Source organism: Chiloscyllium punctatum, chromosome 1 (genome assembly GCF_047496795.1).
Source record: "Chiloscyllium punctatum isolate Juve2018m chromosome 1, sChiPun1.3, whole genome shotgun sequence".
In the NCBI taxonomy this organism is placed as follows: domain Eukaryota; kingdom Metazoa; phylum Chordata; class Chondrichthyes; order Orectolobiformes; family Hemiscylliidae; genus Chiloscyllium; species Chiloscyllium punctatum.
This window is the reverse complement of record NC_092739.1, coordinates 114656032-114682286: the sequence shown is the minus strand read 5'-3', so window position 1 is coordinate 114682286 and position 26255 is coordinate 114656032. Positions and strand designations below refer to the sequence as shown.

General features: G+C 39.2%; 1 protein-coding gene across 2 annotated transcripts; it reads right to left on the bottom strand.

Moving 5' to 3' along the window:
• Window positions 1-122: 122 nt before the first annotated feature.
• Window positions 123-25516, bottom strand: myorg (myogenesis regulating glycosidase). 2 transcript variants are annotated; one of them, XM_072572640.1, is made up of 3 exons: window positions 25400-25516; window positions 12715-12811; window positions 123-10988 (listed from the first exon to the last, which is right to left on the bottom strand). In XM_072572640.1, the coding sequence occupies exon 3, from the start codon at window positions 10892-10894 to the stop codon at window positions 8777-8779; it is 2118 nt and encodes a 705-aa protein (XP_072428741.1). In that variant the 5' UTR covers window positions 10895-10988; window positions 12715-12811; window positions 25400-25516; the 3' UTR covers window positions 123-8776. The 2 variants fall into 2 exon arrangements, with proteins under 2 accessions (XP_072428741.1, XP_072428751.1); XM_072572650.1 differs by lacking the exon at window positions 12715-12811 and having other exon boundaries at window positions 25400-25492.
• Between the last annotated feature and the right edge of the window lie 739 nt (window positions 25517-26255).

Sequence of the window (26255 nt, the reverse complement as noted above, 5' to 3'; positions counted from 1 at the left end):
TTCTTTGATATGGAAATGGAACTTTAAGCATGTCATGGAGTGGACTAACTCAGATTATTTTGTCCACACTATTCAATCATCAGTCACACTGCAAGTTGGGCGAATCAAAAAAATCATTTTATATGCTAATACAGATACAAAATACATTGTTTGGAAAACCAATCATTTATTTAAACAGAATCAACTTTACATTATTTTCTTATACACAGCAATGAACAATCCATAAACATTTAACACAAAACCACACTTTACACCAACATTTTCTAGCTACACATGGACTATAAAACTTCACTTTCAAAAGCAGCAATCGATTAACTTGTGCCAAGCAAAACATCTTAATAAATAAAGCTTGACTGCAATCTCAGTCATCACAGAACAACTTCAGTGAGATGACAGAAAACGTCAAACTTTTATATGAATAATGGACTCAACCCCTTTAGGAGGCTGATCAAAATTTGCAGTTCAACCTTTTTTAGATGTTCTTAGGGCAAAGGACTGGGCTTTGGGGTTCCTGTCTACACCAATAATTGGACGTAAACAGGACTTAATTTCTGTGCCCTTGTTCCTAAATTTTGGCTAAGTTCTACTATGCATAACTAAATACAGTGAACCTTCCTAGTCATAGAAAATCAGTTTTCTTAGGGATTGAAATTGTATATAGTTAGAATACATTCAGAATTGTGCTTTTCACTGCATCTTATGTTGCTTAAAAATAGTTTAATTTTTGTTTTTAAGGCATTTAAGTGCTAGTATTCAAGTGCTTCTATTGTCTTTTCAGCAGTGGTCAAGAAGGAAATCCAATTCTTACAAGGAAAAATTAAGCAAATTATATTTAATTGGTCACTATTGTGCAATTAAATCTGCTTATTACAGCATCATTGCAGCTGCTAACTCATGACTTTAGGAAACAGTACATTTCTGCTATCATTTCTCATTATTTAATCCTTCGTTAGTGCTTATTCAGAGACGCAGATCCAAATGATTACATGAAATATTAGATTTCAAAATTACACTTATTTGGGATTCCATATCTATGCAAGCCTTTCAAAATTTTTTTTAAAAATGCTTCCATGAAAGATATAAACAAAAAGCGCACCAACTTTATACAATGTCTCTTCTGAGATTTTAATGCCATTCAGGGAACTAAAACTTACTTGGTGGAATTGGAAACAAACCCAACTCAATAAGATATATTACATGTTTTTAAAACATTAAACACAACTGCAGATATTTAATATTACATCACTGGTTTATATAAAGCCCAAAATGTAACATTTCTTAATTCATTTAAAAATTTTTCCAATACTTTTGCTATTAATACGTATCAGTGCTGGTTTAAAAGAGCTTAACGTTTTAGTGGAAGTGTGAGAAGGAGTCATTTGAAGATTAAGAAATATCTTGGTTCTTGAATGAATCTACAGCAAGCTAAAACTGGAAGACTGCATCTAAAACATAAACTGGAAGATATCCTCACCTTACTCCATTGTGCATGTGTCAAGGACAAAGTAGAGTGAACAAATTCATGAGGCACAATTTAGGAATTAGCTTTAAATTAAAACTGCTGCATCCTATTTTTCCTGCATTTCTGGAGGTATGGACATATGCTGGAATGTAGTTCCAAAGGCACGAACAATATTCAAGTGTCTGATCAACCGACAGCAAGGTGGAGGGCATTACAGCAGAGGCACATCCTTTTCCAAGTCAATACTAGCAAACATTCTAGCTCCAGCCACTTGATCAGACGTATGATGTGGTTTTTCTTTTTCACCTCCAACCATATACTACTGAAGCACTCTGCAGCATTTCAAATGATTGTTCTGGTTGAAGTTAGGCAGCTCAAACCTGGAATATTTCAAATCGTATAGGTGCAAAATCTCTCGATCATTCAAAAAAAAAACTACAGCAGAACAGTTTTTAAAAAAAATAGATAATCCAACTGTTCCATAAAGCATGAAGCTAATAAACTGAGAAAATACGTGCATATTTCTTCTCCAAATTTGTTATTTTTAACTGTCCCACAGAATTCCTGTCATTCTGTACGGAGCAGGAATCATGTTTTTCATAAGGGATAGCTTAAGCTTTGACAGTATTTCTAACCCTGGAACCCACATTGTATTGCATTGCATACATTCAGAAAGCACATCACCAGAATGTAAAGCATATTTCTGGTATATGTTCATGTAAGTATACTTCACTCCTAGGATTTAGGTTGCTTTGGTGCTTTAAAAAGTTTCTGTAAACGTCAATTAAAAGACTCATGCAAGTCTTCTAAAGAATGACAATTTTTCATCTATTTATTCTAACAGTTAATTTGATTTACAGTAACAGATTTCCACAATTTCCGAGGTAGAAAATTAGGTGTATTAATAAAAAAAATTCATCCTGCAAGTTGGAAGATTTCAATAAGATTGTCATCCATAAAGAAGTTAAGATTCATAAACCCCTTCTTCTAAACTCTATAATGTATGCTGTGCTGTACTTATAACTCAGTTGTTTAATTTGAATTGAAATAGAACATAGAACAGTACAGCACAGAACAGGCCCTTCAGCCCACGATGTTGTGCCGACCACTGATCCTTATGTATGCACCCTCAAATTTCTGTGACCATATGTACTAAAAATTTAAATCAAAAGAACTGCTTCCAAATCTCAGTAGGCATCATTTATTAATTTAAAACTCTACAAAAAGTCAGACAGGCCTAAGTGGAGATTGAATGCACTGCACAATTTTCTGAAAGCGTAGAAAAAGGCAGAAAAGTCACTTGAACAGCTAACAGTTTGACAGTTGATATTTTTACTGCCAAGAATAATTTTTATTTTAAATTGTTGCTTCTTTCTGTAATAAGTCACTGTTTTGTTAGTAATATCTAAATTTAAACTAGTGGATAAGTTTAATGCTCCATCCAACAGATGATGCTGTAAATAAAATTATAAAACTACCTTAAACAGTATAGAAAAGTAGTTGCCATGTATGATGCTCACACGACATTTCCTTTCCACTGTTCACCTACAAATATTTCATCCACAAAACTGAAAGTAGAATTTATTTGCAACAGCTTTCAGCAATTTAAATTCTTCCCATCAGAGGAGACAGCAGTAGCCAAGGACCTCTGACACACACACTCTGAAACAGTACACCTTGTACAAGATATGTCTGTTACATTTGCTGACAGACATAATTTTGAATCTGGAAACCTTGGTTATTGGGGAAAATGTGATTATGAATGCAGACAAAAAAAAGAATAAGGACGACATCATTGAATGCAATAAGCAGATGGAGGTAAAGATATCTAACTCCACCAAAGAAACAGGATTAGATTCTGTTTCAAAAGGATATTTCAAAGGAAATCATCAGGTTACTTTTCTCTATACAAAACAGAAGTGACAATTTATGAATGCATGGTTGGCAGGAACAAACCATAATTGTTCAGCATATTGCAAACGTCAAATTTGTACTGCACGTCTTCCGAATGTTTAAGTTTTGCTAATGTGCATTTCAATCATTATTCCGATGTACTACAGCCTTTTTATTTTAAATTATTTCTGCTTTCTATAATAATTATTTTGTTTTGCTGATTTATTTAATTTGGACTACTGGTTAAGATTAATGTTTTAAACATCAAAATAACATTATTTCGTGCTTCGAATAAACATTTCAAATGCTTCACAGCAGCTTTTTAAAACAAAGCATGCTACCGAGTCACGTAAGGAAAATTTGGGCAGACGACTTAAAACTTTTCTCTTTGACAAAGGTTTAAACAAGTGACTTAAAAGGAGACAAGCAAGGCAGAGAAGTGCATGGAGAATAACGTAATAAAAACTGGCAATGCATAGGAGGTTAGAACTAGGCAGTTCAAATACCTTGGAGGGTTGTGGGGTTAAAAAGGTAGAGGGACATAACCCATGAAGGGTTTTGAAAAGAAGGATAAGAATTTTTAAGAAAAGATATTGCTGGTCAGGGAGCCAAAGGGGAATAAGACTTCTTGTAAATTCAGACAACAGCAGTTGAGTTTTGGATAATCTCATATTCATATGGTAGAACGTAGGGGTCCAGCCAGGAGCACATTGTAAGAGGCAAGTCTAAAAGAAACAAAGGTACAAACATTGGTATTGGAACAGATGACGGAGACAGGGACGTAATTGAGTAATGTTAGAAGTAGAAATGTGCGATTGTAGTGATGGCATGAGTGATATTGCGAACTCTTCTCAGGATCAAGTGTGACACCAAGGTTGCGAACAAACCGGCTTAATCTCAGTGTTGCCATGGAGAGGAATGGAATTGGTAGGTAGAGAATAGAGTTTGGAGTGGAGACAAAAAAAAACCCAACATTGATCTTCCTAATATTTAATTGAAGTACATTTCTGTTCACCCAGTGCTGCATATTGGTCAAACACCCTGAAAATTTAAACCCCCCTCCCACCCTCAATTTCTCCACTGCTGTTGTGATATCAACATGTGAAACTAACGGTTTTTCAATGATCTGATAGAGGGGCAGGATGTGAATGAGAAACAAGCTTTGCAGAATTAACAATGATCAATTGCAGTTAATTTATACTGCATGTGTGGCTAGCAGCTTTTTTTGCAACTGTACAGTGGATTTAGTTGGAGAGATGCAGCAAAAATTCAATATGTTGAATTATATCCAGAACTCGTCCCTTCCACATCCTTTGGAAGCTATTGCAGTTCTAAATGGCAAAATACCCAGAATACTTTAGTTTGTGCAATGGGTATTGTGCTCAATTGCGATTTTAACAAATTTCTCACCCACTTCTGAAAAAAACTAATGAGTATAATTTTTTTTTAAAAATTGTAGCACTGGTGACAAAACTACAATCAGTATTCAATAAAATATTCTAAATAAATAATTAGGAACCAACAAAAACAGAAGTTTTTTAAATCATTAAGGCTGGTAGAGTTAAAAATAAACTGCTTTGGATGAGGAGAAATAGATTCCAGATTTCTGATATCCTGAATTTTTAAATTAGATGCTACCACAAGACATCCTTGAAGAGATATGTACACTGATACTTGTACATATTTGCACTGAGCAAGTTTAATAGAGAGAGTAATTCATAAACACTGATGGGATAAACACAGACACATAGCTGCCCTTATTTTCTGTGACAGAGATGATCAGACAGATACCTTTGCAATGAATTTTTGTTTTCTTTGCTGGTCTATTATTTATGCAAATTTAGGTTGCTGACAGCATTTAAATCAGACTTTGGCTTAATTCCAAATGTGGCAGAGATAATTTTCTTCAGCAAGAATGTAGAGGTTGACTTGAATTTTTTGAAAATATTTTATCTTGACTTAGGTTACTTCTGTTACAGGGAAGGGCCTTCATTACATGAGAAGATTTGTTGTTTCACAGCAGCAAATAATGGACATGATTCTTCTTGTGTTCCCTTTGCTCTGTATGGACTAGGAGTAAAAAATAATGGACGCATTGATGGCAAATAAGTTGCATGGACAATGCTGGTTTCCATTCTGATTTGCTTCACATTAATGAGAGCAGAAAACAGATGTAGTGAGAAAAGACCATAAACACAGTAGGAGTCAAAATGCATGATTTGATTAAATTTAACTTCAGACATTTTGTTTTAAAATGTAACAACAACAGTAATCCATTCAGCCAACATGCTAGTGTTGGCAAGATTATCTCTTGGCTTAATGGATTGGATTAGATTAGATTCCCTACGTTGTGGAAGCAGGCCCTTTGGCCCAAAAAGCCCACAATGTCCCTCCGAACAGCAACCCACCCACACCCATTTCCCTCTAACTACTACACCGAACACCATGGGCAATTTAGCATGGCCAATTCACCTGACTTGCACATCTTTGGACTGTTGTTTTTAGTTTATAAAGTGTCCCAAATGCCAGCATCAATTGGACATCGCTAATTGCCCTGAAAATAGTAGTAGTAAGTCCTTTTAGACCATTGAATTCCCCAAGTATTAGTAGCATAGATATACACCCACGATGCTGGTATAGTGAAACCTCCACATTTTTGACCCAGCAACAGTGAAAGAACAGTGATATACTTCAAAGTCAAAACGATGTGCAACATGAACAAGAACCTGCAGATGATTTACAACTGTTCTGTCTCATTCATGCATTCAACAAATCTACACTTACATGGTCTAATGTTTCCTTGTCCTTACAATATTATCAAAATTACATTCTTCGTGCTTCAGTTGACTATGTGGCTCAAATTTTGATTCTTTTCACTTAGCTAGCTTTTGATCATCATTCTACTGATTCATCTAGTTGTTTCCAAATAAACTGGCATATTGGATTTTATTGTGGTTTAACAGATATGTTGCGAAAGGTTTTGCTGGCATGTTCATTCTATATGGCTTGAATGGTTTTTAAAACTAAATTCTCAAGTATCACATAATCGACAGTTCTCCGATAAAGCAAGTCTATTAAATGTGATTTGGTTGTAATGTGATTTGTGAATTGCAGTCCTTTTTTTGAAAGCAAACTCCCATTCACCATTATGTGATTCCATTCCTGGCACTAGTTGAACGGCAAAATCCAGACTCAGGATCCTCCGTCTGCAAAATGCAAGTTGTGTGTTCAGCTAAAACAGGAATGCAATCAGCTCTGCAAACCTTGAAACTGGGAATTGTAGTCTATAATTAGAAGGAATTTTATTTAAACCGGGGGAGATTCTTGTGAAGAACTGGACTTGCGGGTCAGTATCATGTGGTCAGTCAGCTCATGTGCTTTCTGAAGAGCTTCATGAAGAACTATAATGCTGCAGTCAGTGATTTCAGTGTTAAATTGTTAAATTTAGGTTATATTTTATTATTATTAATAAATAATAATAATAATAATAATAATAATAATAATTTAACAATTTACTTAGACCATGCTATCGTTTGTGTTAGGCTAACTACTATTTTTGTTTTAAATTTTACAGATATCTTTGGTCGCTCGCCCCAACCCTGTTTTTCCCCATTGGCCCGATTACATCTATTGCGTGATTTTCTAGAACACGGTGTTGCACAGGAATGTAACTACCATGTTACTGGAGGACTATCTGTACTGCAAAACTTAAGACATCGTGCTAACTCATTCTATAGTCATTGCAAATATAATAACTGAAAATATCAATCCCAGAGACATCATTCAATCCTCTGCACCTGTGACGATAGGGTTTCCTCTACTATTACCATCTATTCCTTTCCCATTCCCTTGTTTTCTCCTTACATCCTTTAATAAATTAAATAATGCATTCAGGTTCAAAGTCACTGTGTTAATACATTCAATTTTCTAATAAGTTTGTGTTTGATTTCTGCCCCTAGAGAGTCTGTTAATAACAAAAATGACTTTCAAATTCTCAAAACGTTGTATGGGTTCTATTCTGCCATCACTGGAATAGAAAAATTTATAGCTTTCCAGTTTCTTACTTTTTTTTAGATTACATTACATTACAGTGTGAAAACAGGCCCTTCGGCCCAACAAGTCCACACCGACCCGCCGAAGTACAACCCACCCATACCCCTACATCTACCCCTTACCTAATACTACGGGCAATTTAGCATGGCCAATTCACCTGGCCTGCACATCTTTGGACTGTGGGAGGAAACCGGAGCACCCGGAGGAAACCCACACAGACACGGGGAATTGAACCTGGGTCTCGGGCGCTGTGAGGCAGCAGTGCTAACCACTGTGCCATCATGCCGCCCATTTCTCACAACTATAATCTATTGTCAATTTTACTTTTTTCCATTTGAAACCCACTTTCATAAAGCTCCATAATGCCCAGATTTCTTCCACACCAGAAAGTTTTACAATTCTCTACTCTCCCAATTCTATGACAAAGTTAATTTCAGTGAACTGGATTTGTAATAAATTTTCCCAAACCTACTTCCTGTGGTCTCTCCTGTATGCCTCCTAATTTGACAACAGCCAGTTTTGATTCAATTGCTCTCAATTTTATTTTTAAAACCTTTCGTGGGATGCAGGCATCACTGGCATTTATTACGAATCCTCAAATGCTGTTTAACTGAATCACTACTCGGCCACTCAGACGGCAGACAAGAGTCAACTGCATTGCTATGGAGTTGCACATAGGTCAAACTAGGTAAGGACAGCAGATTTGCTGCCCTAAAAACAAAAAAGATATTGGTGAACTAAATGAGTTTTCACAACAATAGACTCAATAAAGATCATTATGAAACAATTTTTCATTTCTAGATCCTTTCATTATTAATCATCATCATCATTGCACCCAGGTTCTAAAGCATCACCTGGGCCTGCTGAATTACTAGTTCAGCATCCCACCATCTCCTCCAAATTAGTTATGTATATAAAGTACAATCTGTTTTTTTGATCTGTTTCTTACTAAAATAATTTAGAATTATCTGATTTACTAAAACATTAGACTTGGATTTATTTCCAATTCGCTGCTATCTCACTCATGTGATTTTAACAGAAATAAGCCTTTCCTTTAAAAGAAATTTTGGAAAAAATACTTCCGATTTCATTTAGCTTTATTGTTCACTTATTTTCTTTTTCATTTTGGAGTGGAGTGATTAGTCTTCAAAAAGTGATAACCGTTTCATCTAGGGAAAGAGAACTTTTTTTTAAAAAATCTCCATTTACTCAAATTTTAAAAGGTGCCCCAAGTATAATATTAACATATATTTGCGGATAATCCTGGAATTAAATATAGCTGAACACCGATATGATAATAGTTTGTAAAAAAAACAAAATCCTGTTTAACTAGTTACCGAAAATACTCCAAACTAAAAAAAAAGTAAATCAGATCATTCGGATGAAATAGGCCACTTCATCAAGGTCAACTGCAAAGTCAGTTAGCAAATTTGGTGTCTTATCAAAAAGGTCTCCATTAAAACTTTGCCATTTACCATCAGGAAGATAGATATCTCTTGCCTCTTTACCTTTTTCTAGAATGGGGGCTACCATAAGATAATCCCCAATGAGGAACTGTGTGTCTACCTTTTGTGCCACTTTGTCATTTGGAGCAATCCACCAAAGGGGCCTTATAATTGGATTACCTGTCTTAGTGGTTTCCTCTGCGAGCCGAAGGATAAGGGGCATAACTAAACTTTCTCGGAGCTGAGTGAATTTATGTGCAATTTTCAAAACCTCCTCATCATAAAGCCAGGGAGGAATGGAAAATTGCATAGCTGGAAGAAAAGCTGACAGTTCGAGCCAGCGAATATAAAGCTCACGGTCTGGAATCTCATCAAGGCCATCAGTTTTGTTTGGATAAACATTTCCCCCAATCATATCAGGCAATATGAAGGGGTATCCTAAAATACCCATGGTGAGGACAGTTGGAATCAGGGATTTTAAGCCAAGCTCATAACCCCAAACAGAATCACGGTCAATCATACGAACAAAACACGGGAGATTCTGTGTGTGGTAGCCTACTCTCACTTCAGCTAACATACAGTATGAAGCTGCAACTTTTGCATACAATTTACTAAACAAGCTCGGATCAGACAGAGGCTTGTAAGTGCTAAACTTTGCAGGTAGGTAACTGGTCTCACCCGCATCAAATTTGAAAGACACAATCCCGTACTTTGACCTTAAGTACTCCAATTTTTTCTGAAACCAATCTGTGGTTTCAGGATTGGTGAAGTCTAAAACTGCTGCAATCCCATTCCACCACTCCACAAAGGCAGGAAATCTTCCACTGGGATCCATCACAAAATAAGAATTTTCTACACCCTTGATAAAACTAGGAGAATTATAATTAACAAAGGGATGCACCCATAATGTCACCTGGAATCCATCATCCCTGAGCTTTTGAAGGAGTTCTGAAGCATTTGGAAATTTCACTGGGTCAAAGTTAAATTCTCCATAGCTACTGGAGTATTGATCATCTATTTCAATATGACTGAAGTTGAATTGATACTTCTTGATTTTTTCTGCATAACGCAAAACTTTATCCTGGTTCACTTCAGTTTTAAACAGAGCCCACGTGGACCATTTAGGGTACCTGAACATCAATTCTGAAGGTGTAATCTCAGGCTTTCTGAAATGTTTCTTGGCCATGTATCTGTGTATAATTTTTAAATCAGAACCAATACAGACTTGATAACTTAGTTCTACAAAGGGTTGTTGTCCTGTGGTCGCTTGAAATGGAGAATCTTTGTAGCGAGCATGCAGGCAAAATGCTTCTTTGTCTGAGCTGTTCCAACCAATGTGCAGAGGGACTGAGTCATTAACTCGAACAGCTACAGATTTAGAGGAGATCCAATACCTTTCTAGAATTCCACCAAATCCATCACGTATTGAGTACACATCACCTGTTATATATGGCTTAGGATCCATTACACCTGAAATTTTGATAGGCCAATGCTGTGTGCTAGTTTCTGCTCCTCCATACCAATGTCCATCTGCCCAATACATGCAATGTTCAACAACAGAGTTTAATACGACTGTCTTCCATTCAATGTTGTAACAAGTTATGGTATCTTTGGGTTTAAAGGCTTTGACAAAGAAGTCCACCTTTTCTTCGCCAGATTTTGTGCAGTTTACCTCATTTCCAGCTTCATCTTGAAAACACGATTCAAGGTCAATAGGAGCAGATTTGAAACCCATTTCAAATAAAACCATGTTAGCAGTATTCTTGATGAAAAAACCATCCTTATAGAGCTCCAATTGATCTATTTTGAAGCTGTTTAATTTCTTCAATGATGCAGTGTAATAGCACCATGCAACTACTGCTGCAATTACCAGCAGCAAGCCCAGTAAAATAGTACATATCAATGGCTTAACTTCTTTGGATTGTTTCTCTCGAGCAGCAGGTAAATTTCCTGGCACGACCTGGTACATTGCATCAACTTGTGAGTTTTCTCCTCTACCTGCCCGACGCTGTAGCTGATCTTGTCTGTAGCTATGAGGCATAAGGTTGTCATCAGGTACTCTTGTCTCTTTGGTATTTTGTAGCAACTCCACAAGTGGATTACTGCCGCATCACCAAATGGAGCCAGAAAGTATTCTGGATGATGGGGGAAAATATAAAAAAAAAAGCTCTTTTTAATCATTAGCCTGCTAAATTACATATTTCCATTTCATATTCCAATGAATTTTCACAATTTAAAAATTAAATCAGCTCCCAGTTTGTTTTGTTTGACAAGTAGATTAAAAAAAAATCCAAATGATAAACCTGATGGATAAGATGAGCAAACTGAATAGCACGGGCGAATAGAATGGGCGGCACGGTGGTACTGTGGTTAGCACTGTTGCCTCACAGCGCCAGAGACCCGGGTTCAATTCCCAACTCAGGCGACCGACTGTGTGGAGTTTGCACATTCTCCCCGTGTCTGCGTGGGTTTCCTCTGGGTGCTCCGGTTTCCTCCCACAGTCCAAAAACGCGCAGGTTAGGTGAATTGGCCATGCTAAATTGCCCATAGTGTTAGGGACAGGGGTAAATGTAGGGGAATGGGTCTGGGTGGGTTGCACTTCGGCGGGTCGGTGTGGACTTGTTGGGCCGAAGGGCCTGTTTCCACACTAAGTAATCTAATCATTACTAATCTGTTTCATTCTGTGCTTATTGAGTTTTCACAAAACTAGATTATCCCAGATCCAGGTCTCCAAATAGATTCACTGCTCATTATAGATGCTATATTTACAGATTCCTTCAATAGAGTCATAGAGATGTACAGCATGGAAACAGACCCTTCGGTCCAACCAGAAATCCCAACCCAATCTAGTCCCACCTGCCAGCACCTGACCCATATCCTGCCAAACCTTTCATATTCACATACCCATCCAAATGCCTTTTAAATGTTGCAATTGTACCAGCCTCCACCACTTCTTCTGGCAGCTGGTTCCATACACGTACCACCCTCTGAGTGAAAGATTTGCCCCTTAGGTCTCTTATGTTTTCTCTCTCACCCTAAACCTATGCCCTTTAGTTCTGGACTCCCCCAACCCAGGGAAAAGACTTTGTCCATTTATCCTTTCCATGCCCCTCATGATTTTGTAAACCTCTATAAAGGTCACCCCTCAGCCTCCGACACTCCAGGGAAAACATCCCCAGCCTATTCAACCTCTCCCTATAGCTCAAATCCACCAACCCTGGCAACATCCTTGTAAATCTTTTCTGAATCCTTTCAAGTTTCACGACATTTTCCGAAAGGAAGGAGACCAAGAACTGCACGCAATATTCCAACAGTGGCCTAACCAATGACCTCCCAACTCCTGTACTCAATACTCTGACCAATAAAGGAAAGCATACCAAATGCCTTCTTCACTATCCAATCTACCTGCGACTCCACTTTCAAGGAGCTATGAACCTGCACTCCAAGGCCTCTTTGTTCAGCAACACTCACTAGGACCTTACCATTAAGTGTATAAGTCCTGCTAAGATTTGCTTTCCCAAAATGCAGCACCTGACATTTATCTAAATTTAACTCCATCTGCCACTTCCCAGCCCATTAGCCCATTTGATCAAGATCCCGTTGTAATCTGAGGTAACCTTCTTCACTGTCCACTACACCTCCAATTTTGGTGTCATTTGCAAACTTACTAACTATACCTCTTATGCTCACATCCAAATCATTTATATAAATGAAGAAAAGAGTTGACCATTTGAGTTTCAATTGAAAGTGCAGCATTTTACTTGCACCGCATTCTATTGTTAATAAACCAAACAGCAACCACAATCAATTACTCACTTTTCAAATTTTCATTTTTAAAACCAGCAATAATTCATTACTTACTTTGGAATACAAAAACCGCATTCCAGACATGGTTAAAGTATTCTGGTAATAAACTGTTGAAAATATTGAATGCCTTTGGTGAGATAAGCAAAGGTGCCTGTAAATGTGAAAAGATAATTAAATATAATATTCAACTAATAATACTATTATACACAGACACATCAACTGCATCATGAATATAGCAATTAAAATGTTAATTAAGGAAAAGGTAAAATCGGTACGGCGCATACACCTTCCTCAACCTTGAGCTATCTGGGTCAAGATGAGACTATAGGAGGTATGGTTAGTAAATTTGCAGATGACACCAAAATTAGTGGTATAGTGGACAGTGAAGAAGGTTATCCAAGATTATAAGGAGATCTTGTTTAACTGGGTCAAATGGGCTGAGAAGTGGCAGATGGAGCTTAATTTGGATAAATGTGATGTATTGCATTGTGGCAATACAAACAAAGACAGGACTTATACAATTAACAGTAGGGCCCTGAGTAGTGTTGTAAAACAGACAGACCCAGGGGTTCAGGTATATAATTCTTTGAAATTTGCAGAGTTGGAGAGGTGGTTAAAAAGGCACTTAACAAGCTGGCCTTCATTGCTCAGATCTTTCAGTATAGAGTTGAGATGTCACGTTGAAGTTGTACAGGATGTTGGTGAGGCCTTTTCTAGAGTACTGTGTCCAATTCTGGTCACCATGTTATAGGAAGTAAAATATTAAACTGGAGGGGGTCATAAAAGATCTACCAGGATGTTGCCAGGAATGGAGAATTTCAGATATAAACATTGACCGGAAAGACTAGGAGTAGAATACATGCCTGAACCAGTCAGAAAAGAAGCAAAGAGTTCTAGGTGCTCCAAGATGTTGTATGTGGGAGAGATGCATAATGTAGTTTTCATCCCAGTTGTAGACAACTTTGATCCCTTATACCAGCATACTTAGGCAGAATAATAATCAAGTCATGAATTGAGAAAAATATTCAAACTATTTTTGTAAATTGTTCTACAGCTTAATCCATTGAATAAACTCTAGCAATATTCATATAAAGCTTTCTTTGTTTTGTAAAGGACATAAATAGTTACACAAAATTCAGAATGTGATTTTGGAAAGGCATGCAGTTGATGATCACAAATATTACAAGTCAATTGAAGATCTGGTGATGGCTTCATGAGCCAAATGGTCTCCTTCTGCATCATAACAATTCTATGATTCTAATCTATAGAAGAAATTCCAATGCATCTATTCTGTTACCCTGCTAAGATGGGCTGCAGTATAGAATCAAAGCCAGTGTGCCTTACAAGTGACTGTCATGAAAGGATAGGCATGTATACAAACAAATGGCACATGCTTCCAGCTTCACATATTTCTGCTGAATGACATTGCACTGTCCATTAAGCACCTTCAAAAACAAAGCACTTGAGGTCACAAGTGAAGCAGGGACTGAAACTATATTAATTTCTCCAAGATATCAAATATTAATTACACCCATTCGAAATGAACATCAAGGATTGCTAGCCAGTGTTATTCATGGGAAGAACTCAGATTACACAGGTAAATGTATTTTGCTATTTCTCTTATGCCACTTAGACCTTTGGTTCCAGAAATGTGCTTGAAGGCACAAAGATTTCTCCAATATGAAAATTCCTACCTTGACATGATTGAAAGAGAGACATTTACTGAGGAATGTCAGGCAGCTCAGTTTGCAAGAGAGTTATTCAATTTCCACAACAGATTCTCACACACCCACGGATATCAATTTGCACTGATCACAATTATTTGTATTTATAAAACACCTTGAATATAATAAATATCCAAGGCACTACACTGGACCACCATAACAGAAAACTGACACCATAAAAGACAACCTGCCTTTTCTCCATTTCTGCATGAATACCATCCCCAAAGACAGCTTAAGTGCACACCAGAGGTGAACACCAGGCTAGCATCAGTTAAATCCATTTCTTTAGTCAGCTCCGATTCCTTCCCCATCATCAGTAATCAGATCTAATCTCTCACTAAGTCTGTTTCTAAAGCAAAAAAAAAGATTTTTAAAAGAGGTTTTATTAGTTAGCTCTTCTGTTCAGCACAATTCAATGGATGCCTGTATTTTATAAAAATATAGAACATGTACTGTTGGGGTTAGCATGGGTAGATGATTGGTTAACTAACAAGACAGAGAAGTCTGGTTAAGAAGAATTGTTTCTGGGTGCCAACCTCAAATTTGTGGAATGCCACAGGGATCAGTGCTGAGCCCACGATTATTTACAGAATATTTTAATGACTTGTATGAGAAAGTAAAACGTACTATAGTCAAGTCTGCAGATGACACAAAAAAAGTGGTAAGGCAAGTGCTGATGACAACCCAAAGGATATGCCCTGGGATAAATTAATGTTAAGCAGTTGGGCAAACACATGGCAGATGGAGTGTAAAGTGTGAAAATTTGCAGTTATGCACTTTGGCAGGCAGAAAAGAGGACTAAATCTTACTCAAATGGAGAAAGACTGCAAACAAAAAATAAAAACGACAGAACAGACAGACTTGAGAGTCCTCATACATGACTCACAAAAAGCTGGCAAAGTTCAGCAGATTATAGGGAAGGCAAATGGAATGTTAGCCTTTATTTTAAAGGGAATGGAGTGCGATGGTAGGCAGGTTTTGCTAAAATTATACAAAGCACTAATTAGACCACAGCTGGAAAACAGAGTTGGAGGCAGTCCAGAGAAGGTTCACCAGACTGACCTCAGGAATACAGAGACGGTTTATGAGGAGAGGTTATGTAGGTCGAGCCCATACTCTTGCCATGGACACATATATAGGTAGGAAGGCAGGTGCCGAAGATGACACAGAGTCTGCAGAGGGATATAGACAGGTTAAGCAAGTAAGCAAAAACGTGGCAGATGCAGATGTAAGACAACCTTATTGAAAAGTCTTAGAGGACAACGCAGCACCATTTTCTTAAACTGTTGTGGTTCTGTTCGCCGAGCTGGGAATTTGTCTTGCAAACGTTTCGTCCCCTGTCTAGGTGACGTCCTCTGTGCTTGGAGCCTCCTGTGAAGCGCTTCTGTGCTGTTTCCTCCGGCATTCATCCAAATGGCACTCATCCACAGACTATCAACAAACACATCGACCTGGACCCAACATACCGGCCACTACAGCGGACAGCTGGAACTGACAACCGGACGCGGCAGAGACAGGCCACTATAAATGCCGGAGGAAACAGCACAGAAGCGCTTCACAGGAAGCTCCCAAGCACTGAGGATGTCACCTAGACAGGGGACGAAACGTTTGCAAGACAAATTCCCAGCTCGGCAAACAGAACCACAATAACGAGCACCCGAGCTACAAATCTTCTCCCAAACTTTGAATTTTCTAAAACTGTCTATTTCCATTTTTGTAATGTCATCCTACTCTTTCCTCACTCAGCTCATCTGCTACTTTAGATGTACAACATTTTCACAGGAGGAGCCACATTTCAATTTTTTTTTAAACTGAAGAGAGGGCTGAGCAAATTACAGAACACTTTAGTTTGGCAGAATATCAGACATGAACTTTTTTTAAAAAAGATGTGAAGAAAACAAATAAATAGCTGAGCAGAAGAAAAATAAGATCATAAGACCTAGAAACAGAGTAGGCCATTTAGCCCATCCACCTCCTCTGCCTGCCATTCAATGAGGTTTTGACTGACCTGATATTTCTCAACCCCACTTTCTTGCCTTTTCCCCATAACTCTTGATTCCCTTACTGGTTAAAAATCTGCTATCTCAGCCTTAAATATACTTAACACCATAACCTTGAAATCTTCATCAGAAATGGTTCTCCAAAGATTCACTACCCTCAGAGAAATTCATCCTCATCTCGATCTTAAATGGGCAACACCATTTTCTGACATTATACCCTCTGGTCCTAGATTCTCCAACAAGGGGAGGCAACCCCCTCACAGCATCAATCTGGACAAGTCTCCTCAGAGTCTCACATGTTCCTGTAAGATCACCTCTCATTCTTCTACGCTCCAATGAGTAGAAGGCCAATCTATTTAGCTTCTCACATGACAGTCCCTCTACACTAGGATCCAACTTACTGAATTGTTGCTAGACTGCCTTCAATGTCATTACATCATCCTTTGGAAAAAGGGGACGAAAATAAATCACAGCTGGAATATCGTGAACAGATGAGTTTCAGCAAATCCTCTATTATTTTATACCCTTTTCCCTTTGAAAAAGAAAGATCAACACTTGATACAATCCAGACCAAAGCACCCTGCGTGGCTGACATCAAAACCACAAGTATCCACTCCCTCCACCACCAATACTCAGCAGCAGCAGGTATCATCTACAAGATGCACAAAGTTCCTCAGACAGCAGCTTTCAAGCCCATGACCAAATCTATCTTTGCTCATAAGACAAAGAGGGATTTTCAGAGTCAACCTTTCCATTTCAGTACTACATCACAAAATTATTATTTCATCCTTTTCTTTTTTTCTCAAAATGGCAGTGGAGCAGTGGGGCTCCCATTGGCTTTCTTTCTCTTTTTTTCTTCTTTTCATTTTTGCTCTTTATTTTAATTTTTCTTCATTTTCTTTTAAGCCTCCAGAACTCCAGGATGAGCCTAACCTGGGGTTTCCAGTGAGTGAGGAAAAGTCCTGCACTGGCTCCCCCAGCCTGCACTTGCAGGTTAGGCCAAGGCTCCAGGTCTGCAGCTAGACAGGTGTTTGAAGGAAGGAAAAGGTTGCCTTAGCCCTGTGCAGTGGCCAGTGTGATGGTCTCACGGTGTGACAGTCATGTCCCAGCATGGCAGTCTCCTTAGTCTTTGGCACCAGGTATTCCAGTGGCTTGGCAGGCAGCGCCATTCAGGTGTAGTGGTCTGAGCCAGACATGATGGTCGTGTTTGGAAGAGCCTTCTGGCCTAATATCCACCGGCTCTGCGTCGCAGTCTTGGCCTGGCTGCATCTTCAGAGTAGTCCATTGTTCCGAAACCAGCTTTCCCTCAGTCCTGGAGCCATTAACTGAATTGCGATGAGCTTTGTCTTAATTTTACTTTTAAAAAATTATGTATGACTTCTGCCATTAATGTAGGTGACATGGTAGGGCAACAAATAAAAGTAAAAAAAAAAATTCTATTCTATTGTCTTCCCACCACTTTCACTTCTGTAGCAAAAGCCAATTTATTTCAGTATTCATCACGTGTACGAACATCAGGCGACTACTGAAATGAGTCACTGTACCAAGGGAAGATAATTGGACATCCTTTAGATGTAGATACACACAAACATGACTGAAGTAAAATCTTTCTCAAAACATAAATTATGTACATACTAAACCGTTAACAATACCAGTCACTTGCTATATATAAAATCCTTGTCCAGTAATAAATCTCAAAAACAGTATTTTAAAAAAAACTCACCCAGGCTATTTTCAACAATGACGTAAAACAGGAAATGTTGGCCATGCATTCCTATACAGCTGGTCTATTTTACACGTTCACCAGAATACACTTTTTTCAAATGAGTTAGAGACAGGCTCAGCAATGATCAGGGATCAATTCACTTTGTCTAATTGCCGCCCCCCCCCCTCCCCCCCCCTCCCCCCCCCTCCCCCCCCTACAGTAATTCAGGTGTGGTCTAAACAAGCTCCAATACAAGTGAAGCAAGACCTCACTATAGCTGTACTCAAATGTAATGTCACAGTGTGCCAATGTGAGTGTGATCCAATTATTCTGACTTTGTTTTCTGTCTGCGAGGCAATCATTGATCCACACTAGCGCATAACCTACTATCCCATGTATTTTAAAAATTTTGATAAGCAGCCTGTGGGGGGAGTTCATCAAAATCCTGCTGATAATCCAAGTATACCACTTCTATTAACTCCCTTTTAATCAACATTGTTAGCACCATTCTCAAAAATCTCCAAGTTCTAACTTCTCAAATGATTCTCCATTCTCAAATCCATGCCGACTCTAGCCAATCAGAAAATTTTTATCTTTCACTTTATTTTCCCTGCTTCAGCAATGCTATCAATGTTTATACACATACTTCAGAGCCCCCATGACTACGTATAAAAAGCACTCAGGATCATGAGGTAAAGAATAGTGATAACCAGGAATAATAACTGAGAATTCCCAACTCATGGACAGCACAGTGGCTCAGTGGTTAATACTGCTGTCCCCTTTATTCCTGATGAAGGGCTTTTGCCCGAAGCGTTGATTTCGCTGCTCGTTGAATGCTGCCTGAACTGTGCTCTTCCAGCACCACTAATCCAGTATTTGGTTTTCAGCATCTGCAGTCATTGTTTTTACCATAGCACCAAGGACCTAGTTCAATTCCACCCTCAGGAAAAACTCTGTGGAGTTTGCACATTCGCCCCATGCCTGTCTGGGTTTCCTCTGGGTGCTCTGGTTTCCTCCCACAATCCAAAGATATGCAGGTTAGGTGGATTGGCTAGGAAATGCAAGGGTCTTGGATAGGGGGTGGGGTCAGGGTGGAATGCTCTTTGGAGGGTCAGTGTGGACTCTATGGGCTGGACAGCCTGCTTCTACACTGTAAGGATTCTATGAAGTCTGCATGCAACAACTGGATTCTATCAAAAATTATGATTCTGTTCTTTTCAATTAAATGTTGGCTTTTATTTAAGATTTCTCATTTGAAATCAATAAGCTGCACCATTCTGGAGATGTAAAATTTGATTGCAGTAGACATTTTTACTTCATATCCAAAATCTTTTTGCAACGAAAGGCTAACATTCCATTTGCTTTCTTAATTCCTCACTATACTTGCAAGTTAATTTTGTGACTCATAATCAAAGGTCTTGCAAGTTCAACACCACCCAGCTGCGCTCCATTTAAGAAAGTTAAAAATCACACCAGGTTATAGTCTAATAGGTTTATTTGGAAATACAAACTTTCACAGCGCTGCCCCTTCATCAGACTAGCTACCAATATGCCGAAAGCTAGTATTTCCAAATAAACCTGGTGTTGTGTGATTTTTAATTTTGTCCACCGCAGTCTAACATCAGTATCTCCACACCATTTAAGAAATACCCTGCATTACTGTTTCCCCTATCAAAGTGGGTAATCTGACACTTGTATTCCACCCGTTAAATTCTTGCTGACTCACTTAGCCTCTGTAAATCTCTGAGGCACTTTTGCATCTTCGTCAACTCCCACTCCCATCTACCTTTGTCTCATTTAAGAACCACATCAGCCTGACCGCTGACTGGTCCCACACGAAGAACACAGTGCAGCACTGAAACACAGACTGTAAACAGCCTGGTTATTTACTTAACGGTGGTTAAATATAATCCATAACAGAAAAGCACTGACCTGTTCATCAAAAAGGACTCCAACCAATGATTCTCCCAACTGTGGACTTTTACACATAGCTACCAAATCCACTGACCCAGGTTGAGTTTGCTATTTGTGGTAAAACACAAATCTTTAGTTGTAACAGGACTCATGTGATCCTGGTTGTAAGTTTTCTCGTTGAGCTGAAGGTTTGTTTTCAGACATTTCGTCACAATGCTAGGTAACATCAGTGAGCCTCTAGTGAAGCGCTGGTATTAGGTCCTGTTTTCTATTTGTGCGTCTCAGTCTATTAAGGCGGGTGATATCATTTCCGGTTCTTTTTCTCAGAGGTTGGTACATGGAGTCCAAATCAATGTGTTTATTGATGGAGTTCAGGTTTGAATGCCAGGCGTCTAGGAATTCCCATGCAAGTCTTTGTTCAGCCTGTCTGAGGATCGATGTGTTGTCCCAGTCGAAGTGGTATCCTTCTTCGTCTGTAAGGATACTAATGATTGGGGTCATGTCTGTGGTGGCTAGTTTATGTTCATTTGCCGGGTGGCTAGTTTTCTGCCTGTCTGTCCAATGTAGTGTTTGTTTGTTACAGTCTTTGCATGGTATTTGGTAAATGGCATTCATTTTGCTCGTTGTTGGTATGGGGTCCTTTAGGTTCATCAGCCACTGCTGATTGAGCATATTGGTAGGTTTGTGGGCTACCATTATGCCAAAGGGTCGGAGTGGTCTGGTAGCCATTTCACAAATGTCTGATGCATGGTAATGTGGCTAGAATTTCTGGGTGATTGTGTCTGTTTGTTTGGGTTTGTTGTTTTGGAATCAGCAGACTGTGTTTATTGAGTAGATATTCTTCTTGAATACATTGTATAGGTATTTTTCTTCTGTTGCTCCTAGTTCCTGTGTGCTGCAGTGTGTTGTGGCCCGTTTAAATAGTGTCCTGATGTAGGTCCCTCTCTGGGTGGTGGATGATTGCTTCTGTAATTAAGTATCTGGTCAGTGTGTTGTTTTCCTGTAGATGATGGTCTGAAGTTCTCCGCTAACTGTTCGTTCCATTGTGACACCTAGGAAGGGGAATCTGTGGTTACTCTCTAATTTTATGCCATAAGGATGTTGTTGATGATGATGTAGGTTTCCTCTAATTTGTTTTGTTCTCCGAGGACAAAAGGTGTCTTCCATGTAGCAGACCCAAAGTTTGGGTTGGAGAGTGGGGAAGGCTGTTCGTTCGAGTCTCTGCATGAATGCCTCTACTTGGGCGGCATGGTGGCACAGTGGGTAGCACTGCTGCCTCACAGCGCCAGCGACCCGGGTTCAATTCCCGCCTCAGGCGACTGACTGTGTGGAGTTTGGACGTTCTCCCCGTGTCTGCGTGGGTTTCCTCCGGGTGCTCCGGTTTCCTCCCACACTCCAAAGATGTGCAGGTCAGGTGAATTGGCCATGGTAAATTGCCCATAGTGTTAGGTAAGGGGTAGATGTAGATGCAGGGGAATGGGTGGGTTACGCTTCGGCGGGGCGGTGCGGACTTGTTGGGCCGAAGGGCCTGTTTCCACACTGTAAGTAATCTAATCTAAAAGAACCCTGATATTGGTGATCCCGTGGGTGTTCTGTTGATTTGTTTGTAGGTCTTGTCATTGAAGGTGAAGTTTGTAGTAAGGCACAGGTCTACTAGCTTGAGGATGTTGTCCTTGCTGATGAGGTTGGTGTTGTCTGGTGTTTGTGTCCTTGTTTCCTCTAGTAGTGCTGTCAATGTTACATCAAAGACGTCTCTGAAATGACTGCCAAAAGACATGACCCACTAATCACTCGTATCCTTATATACGGACAGAAAAGGACATCACTTCGACTGGGACAACACATCCATCCTCGGACAGGCTGAACAGATACATGTATGAGAATTCTAGAAGCCTGGCATTCAAACCTGAATTCCAATAAACACATTGATTTGGACCCCATTTACCAACCAAGAAAAAGACCCAGGAATGATATTATCCACCTTAAGGGATCTAGACCATAAATAGAAAGCAGGACATAACAGCAGTGCCTCACTGGAGGCTCATTGATGATGTTACCTAACATGGTGATGAAATGTCTGAAAACAAACCTTCCAGCTCAGCTAGCCAACTTACAACCTGAGCCTCAACCCGAGCTACAAATCTTCTCAAAACTCACAATCATGTGATCCTGTTATGTTTATTCCTCCATGTGATCTATTAAACTAGAACAAAATATTTTGCATTCAATTTGCATTACCACAGACCGCATTCAAATTGACCACCAATTGCCAAAATGTAGGATTTTATTCGTGTAATGCAGCCTAGCTTGTACAAATAGTTAACAATACATTTATTGTTTCTTTTGAGACTGTACAGTGTTTTTTTAAAAAAACAGATACAATATACATTGCACACAAGCAAAAACTAAAAGTGCTGGAGAAACTCAGAACAAGTGACTGAAGTCGTCACTGGACCCGAAACATGAACTCTACTTTTTATCCACAGATGCTGCTAAATCTGCTGAGTTTCTCCAGCAATTTGTTTTTCTTTCAAATTTCCACCATCTGCAGTTCTTCGTTTTATGTTAAAGCACTTTGCAAAGTAATTTCAGCCTCTGCTAGACGCTACTCAACAGAGTTTTATATATGTATTTAGCAATAAGAACACTTGGAAAGCATTCAAATGAAGAAGGAATGATGATTATTTTAAAAATGGAGAACCAGTGGGCACAGAGTTTGGGTCATTTGCAAGAGAAGGAATGGAGCCATGAGGAGAACCATTTTCATAAAGTCATACAGTATGGAAACAGACCCTTCGGTCCAACACGTCCATGCCGACCAAGGTTTCCAAACTAAACTAGTCCCACCTGCCAGCATTTGGCCTGAACCCCTCCAAACCTTTCCTATTAATTAATTTATCCAAACGTCTTTTAAAAGGTTGTAACTGCACTTGCATTCAACACTTCACCTGGCAGTTTATTCCACACACCAACAACTCTGTGTAACAAAGTTGCTCCTTTCTCTTCTCACCTTAAAAATATGCGCCCTAGTTTTGAACATTTCCCCTTAGGGAAAAGACCTTTGTTATTAACCTTATCTATGCCCCTCATGATTTGATAAATCTCTATAAGGTCACCTGCTCAACCTCCTACGTTCCAGTGAAAAAAGTCCCAACCGTATATCGTCCATTTTTATAACTTGAACCCTCCATTCCCTGCAGCATCCTTTCATGTGCTAAGGAATGCACTGCTCGCAATGTGGAGTAGCCCCAACTGAGTAGTTAGAGAATTAGAGAATCCTTACAGTATTTATTTGAAATCCCCATAAATTCAAAACCTGCTTAATAAAAGAGAAGGAACTTCTTCCTTCAGTTGGTAATGAATCTGTGGAACTCTTTACTGCAGAGGCTAGATTCTTAAGAATATTCAAGGCTGAGATTCACAGATTTTTAAATAGTAAGGGAATAAAGGGTCATGGGAAAGAGCAGGATAGTGAATTGTTGTATCAGTCATGATTTCATTGAACAATGCAACAGAGTTAGATTAGATTAGATTACAGTGTGGAAACAGGCCCTTCGGCCGAACAAGTGCACACCGACCCGCTGAAACGCAACCCACCCATACCCCGACATTTACCCCTTACCTAACACTACAGGCAATTTAGCATGGCCAATTCACCTGACCTGCACATCTTTGGATTGTGGGAGGAAACCGGAGCACCCGGAGGAAACCCACGCAGACACGGGGAGAACGTGCAAACTCCACACAGACAGTCGCCCGAGGCTGGAATTGAACCCGGGTCTCTGGCGCTGTGAGGCAGCAGTGCTAACCACTGTGCCACCATGCCGCCCATAAGTTGATGGACCAAATGGCTTACTTCTGCTCCCACATCTTATAGTATTATGGTGTAGGTAGATTCAATCAAGGTATTCAATGGGAAATTGAGCACCAGTGCAGATATAATGGTCCACGACCTCCTCCTATGCTAGTTCCAAGTCAGGTTGTTGGGTGACTTAAGAGGGGCAGCGGTAGTTGGTGATGGTGTCAATTTCTTATATGATGAAGAACTGTACCTACAGAATAATTTAAGCATAAAATATTGCATTATGAAATAATGGAAAGGGATTAACTTAAAATTGGGAACTCCTTCTTTGTCAGTGTACAAGATTGAAGAAATACACTTTTCTGTGGAAATCAAAGGGGCAAAGGTTCTTCCTGCTACTCCATAAACTTGATTTCAGAAGACTAATAAATTAGATCAAGAGTTCTTATAAACTTTTGGATTGCCAAAGTTTTGACCACATGTGTGCACATGCAAGAAAGAGTCAATTTTGAAAAGAGGAGAAAAAAAACAATACTTTTCCTCCTCTTTGTTGCTGCCGCTCTAGCCATGCTTCACTTCTCTCCCAACCATTTCTCATGACTCCTGTTTTTTTTAAATCACCTTTCAGCTATTGACAGTGTCTGCTGGCTGCTTCATTTATTTTAATTGTCAGTGAGATGTGAATAAGGGCTATTTTTATTACTCATCCTTAGTAGCAGAGCTGTTTCTTCCTAATTTAATTGTCCTTCCTATTTTTATACAAAGGGTGGCAAGACAGATTGAGTAGTTACGTTTAGATATTGAGGGCATCGGTCATTAATGAGTCAGTGAAAGTGTGAAGGTGCAACCAATAGAAGACAATAAGACTGGTCCTTGTGATGGAAAGGATATGAAACAGAAGCTCAAGTTGGGAACAAATAAAATGCCAGACTTGCAAACACTGGAAGGTGCCAAAAGTATTGGCTTTGATATATGCGCACAACCAAGAGCCCATAAGACTGGATAACAAAGATGATTTGAGACAAATTAGTGGTCAGCCATGCCAAAGGTGAAAGAGAGGTCGAGGATAGATGGTAGAAAAGTCATAAAGAGAAAGTAGCACAAAGAGCATTAGTATTATAAGTGCATTCAAATTATAATTGTTTTTGGTCTATAACATGATAGAACTATACACAATATAGTGCTGCACCATACTGCAGGAATATTAACGTTCGAACAGTAAAGTTAACATGTTTTGATTTTGGCATTTTTGCGTTATCAACCAACTGCTTAATGTTTAAATATGACAGCAAGTGACTATCAGAAGATTTGACAAATTGAGAAGTCACCTAAGTGAACATCTAATTTTTAACAGTGCTATAGACTGAGTCAGAGATATAAAGAATGGTTACAACTTCTCCCAGCAACTCCTGAAATAATTAAAAACTAAAAAAAGCCGATGTTTTTTTAAGTACCGGAACCACTGTAACATTTCAACTGCCCAGAGTTGGGCAGGATAATTGATGAGAGTAAACTGTTGGAATCTCTGGAAACCACTGCAAATTAAAAAGGGGCAACTCCAAACAAGAGGATACATTGGAAATAAAGAACTTACCGTTGAAAACAGTCGGTTGACCGTCATGTACAATAAGCTAACCCAGTGATACCATGAAGTAAGAGAAATCTGACACTCATGTCCTTGTTTGTGAAATTAAAGCCACTCCGCCCATCCCCCATCCCCAAAACCACAAGACCAACACGGCAAGCCTCACCCCCTCCAGGAACCCCGTCACACAATGGTCAATTGTGTCGTCAATCTTCTGAATTAGCCAATGATCTGCAGGTTGGGTGGGACCTCTGGCGTCCAGCGGCACCGGCTAATTTACGGTCATGATATTTTACGGCAGCCGTCAATGCGGTACAATGCACCCTGGGAACCGGCCTTCAGAGAAGCGACCGTTTGGTTTGTGTCTTTTTAAAGCTGCAACGTTGAGAGTTAAACTTTCCATTTAAAGTTTTCGTTCACAGAGAGAAAGCAAATCATGTTTTTATTGTTTTCAATCAGATGTCGCAAAAACATAAATTACCGGAAAGGTTTAGAGGTCTCACAGCATTTGTGGGGAGAAATCAGAGTAAACGTTTCAAGTTCAATGGTCCTCCTCAGAACTCAGCATGTACAATATACTTTTATTTTTAAGCAAAATTATTTTTTTGGCACAGACCTTTTTGAACCGGCAGAGAGCCGGTTTCTCCTTTATGAAGAGAAGAGAATGTCTTCGCCACAAGTGACACATTTTAATAAAAGGAAACATATAGCTGATGTAAATGTACAATCAGATCAGCTAGTGTCTTACTAAATGGCGGTGCAAGTCGAGGGGGTTGAATGGTCTTCTCTGGTACTTGTCGATATGTTTAAATAGGAAACGTGAACTCTGCTTTTCTCCCCACCTGCAAATTCCCATCTAATGTGG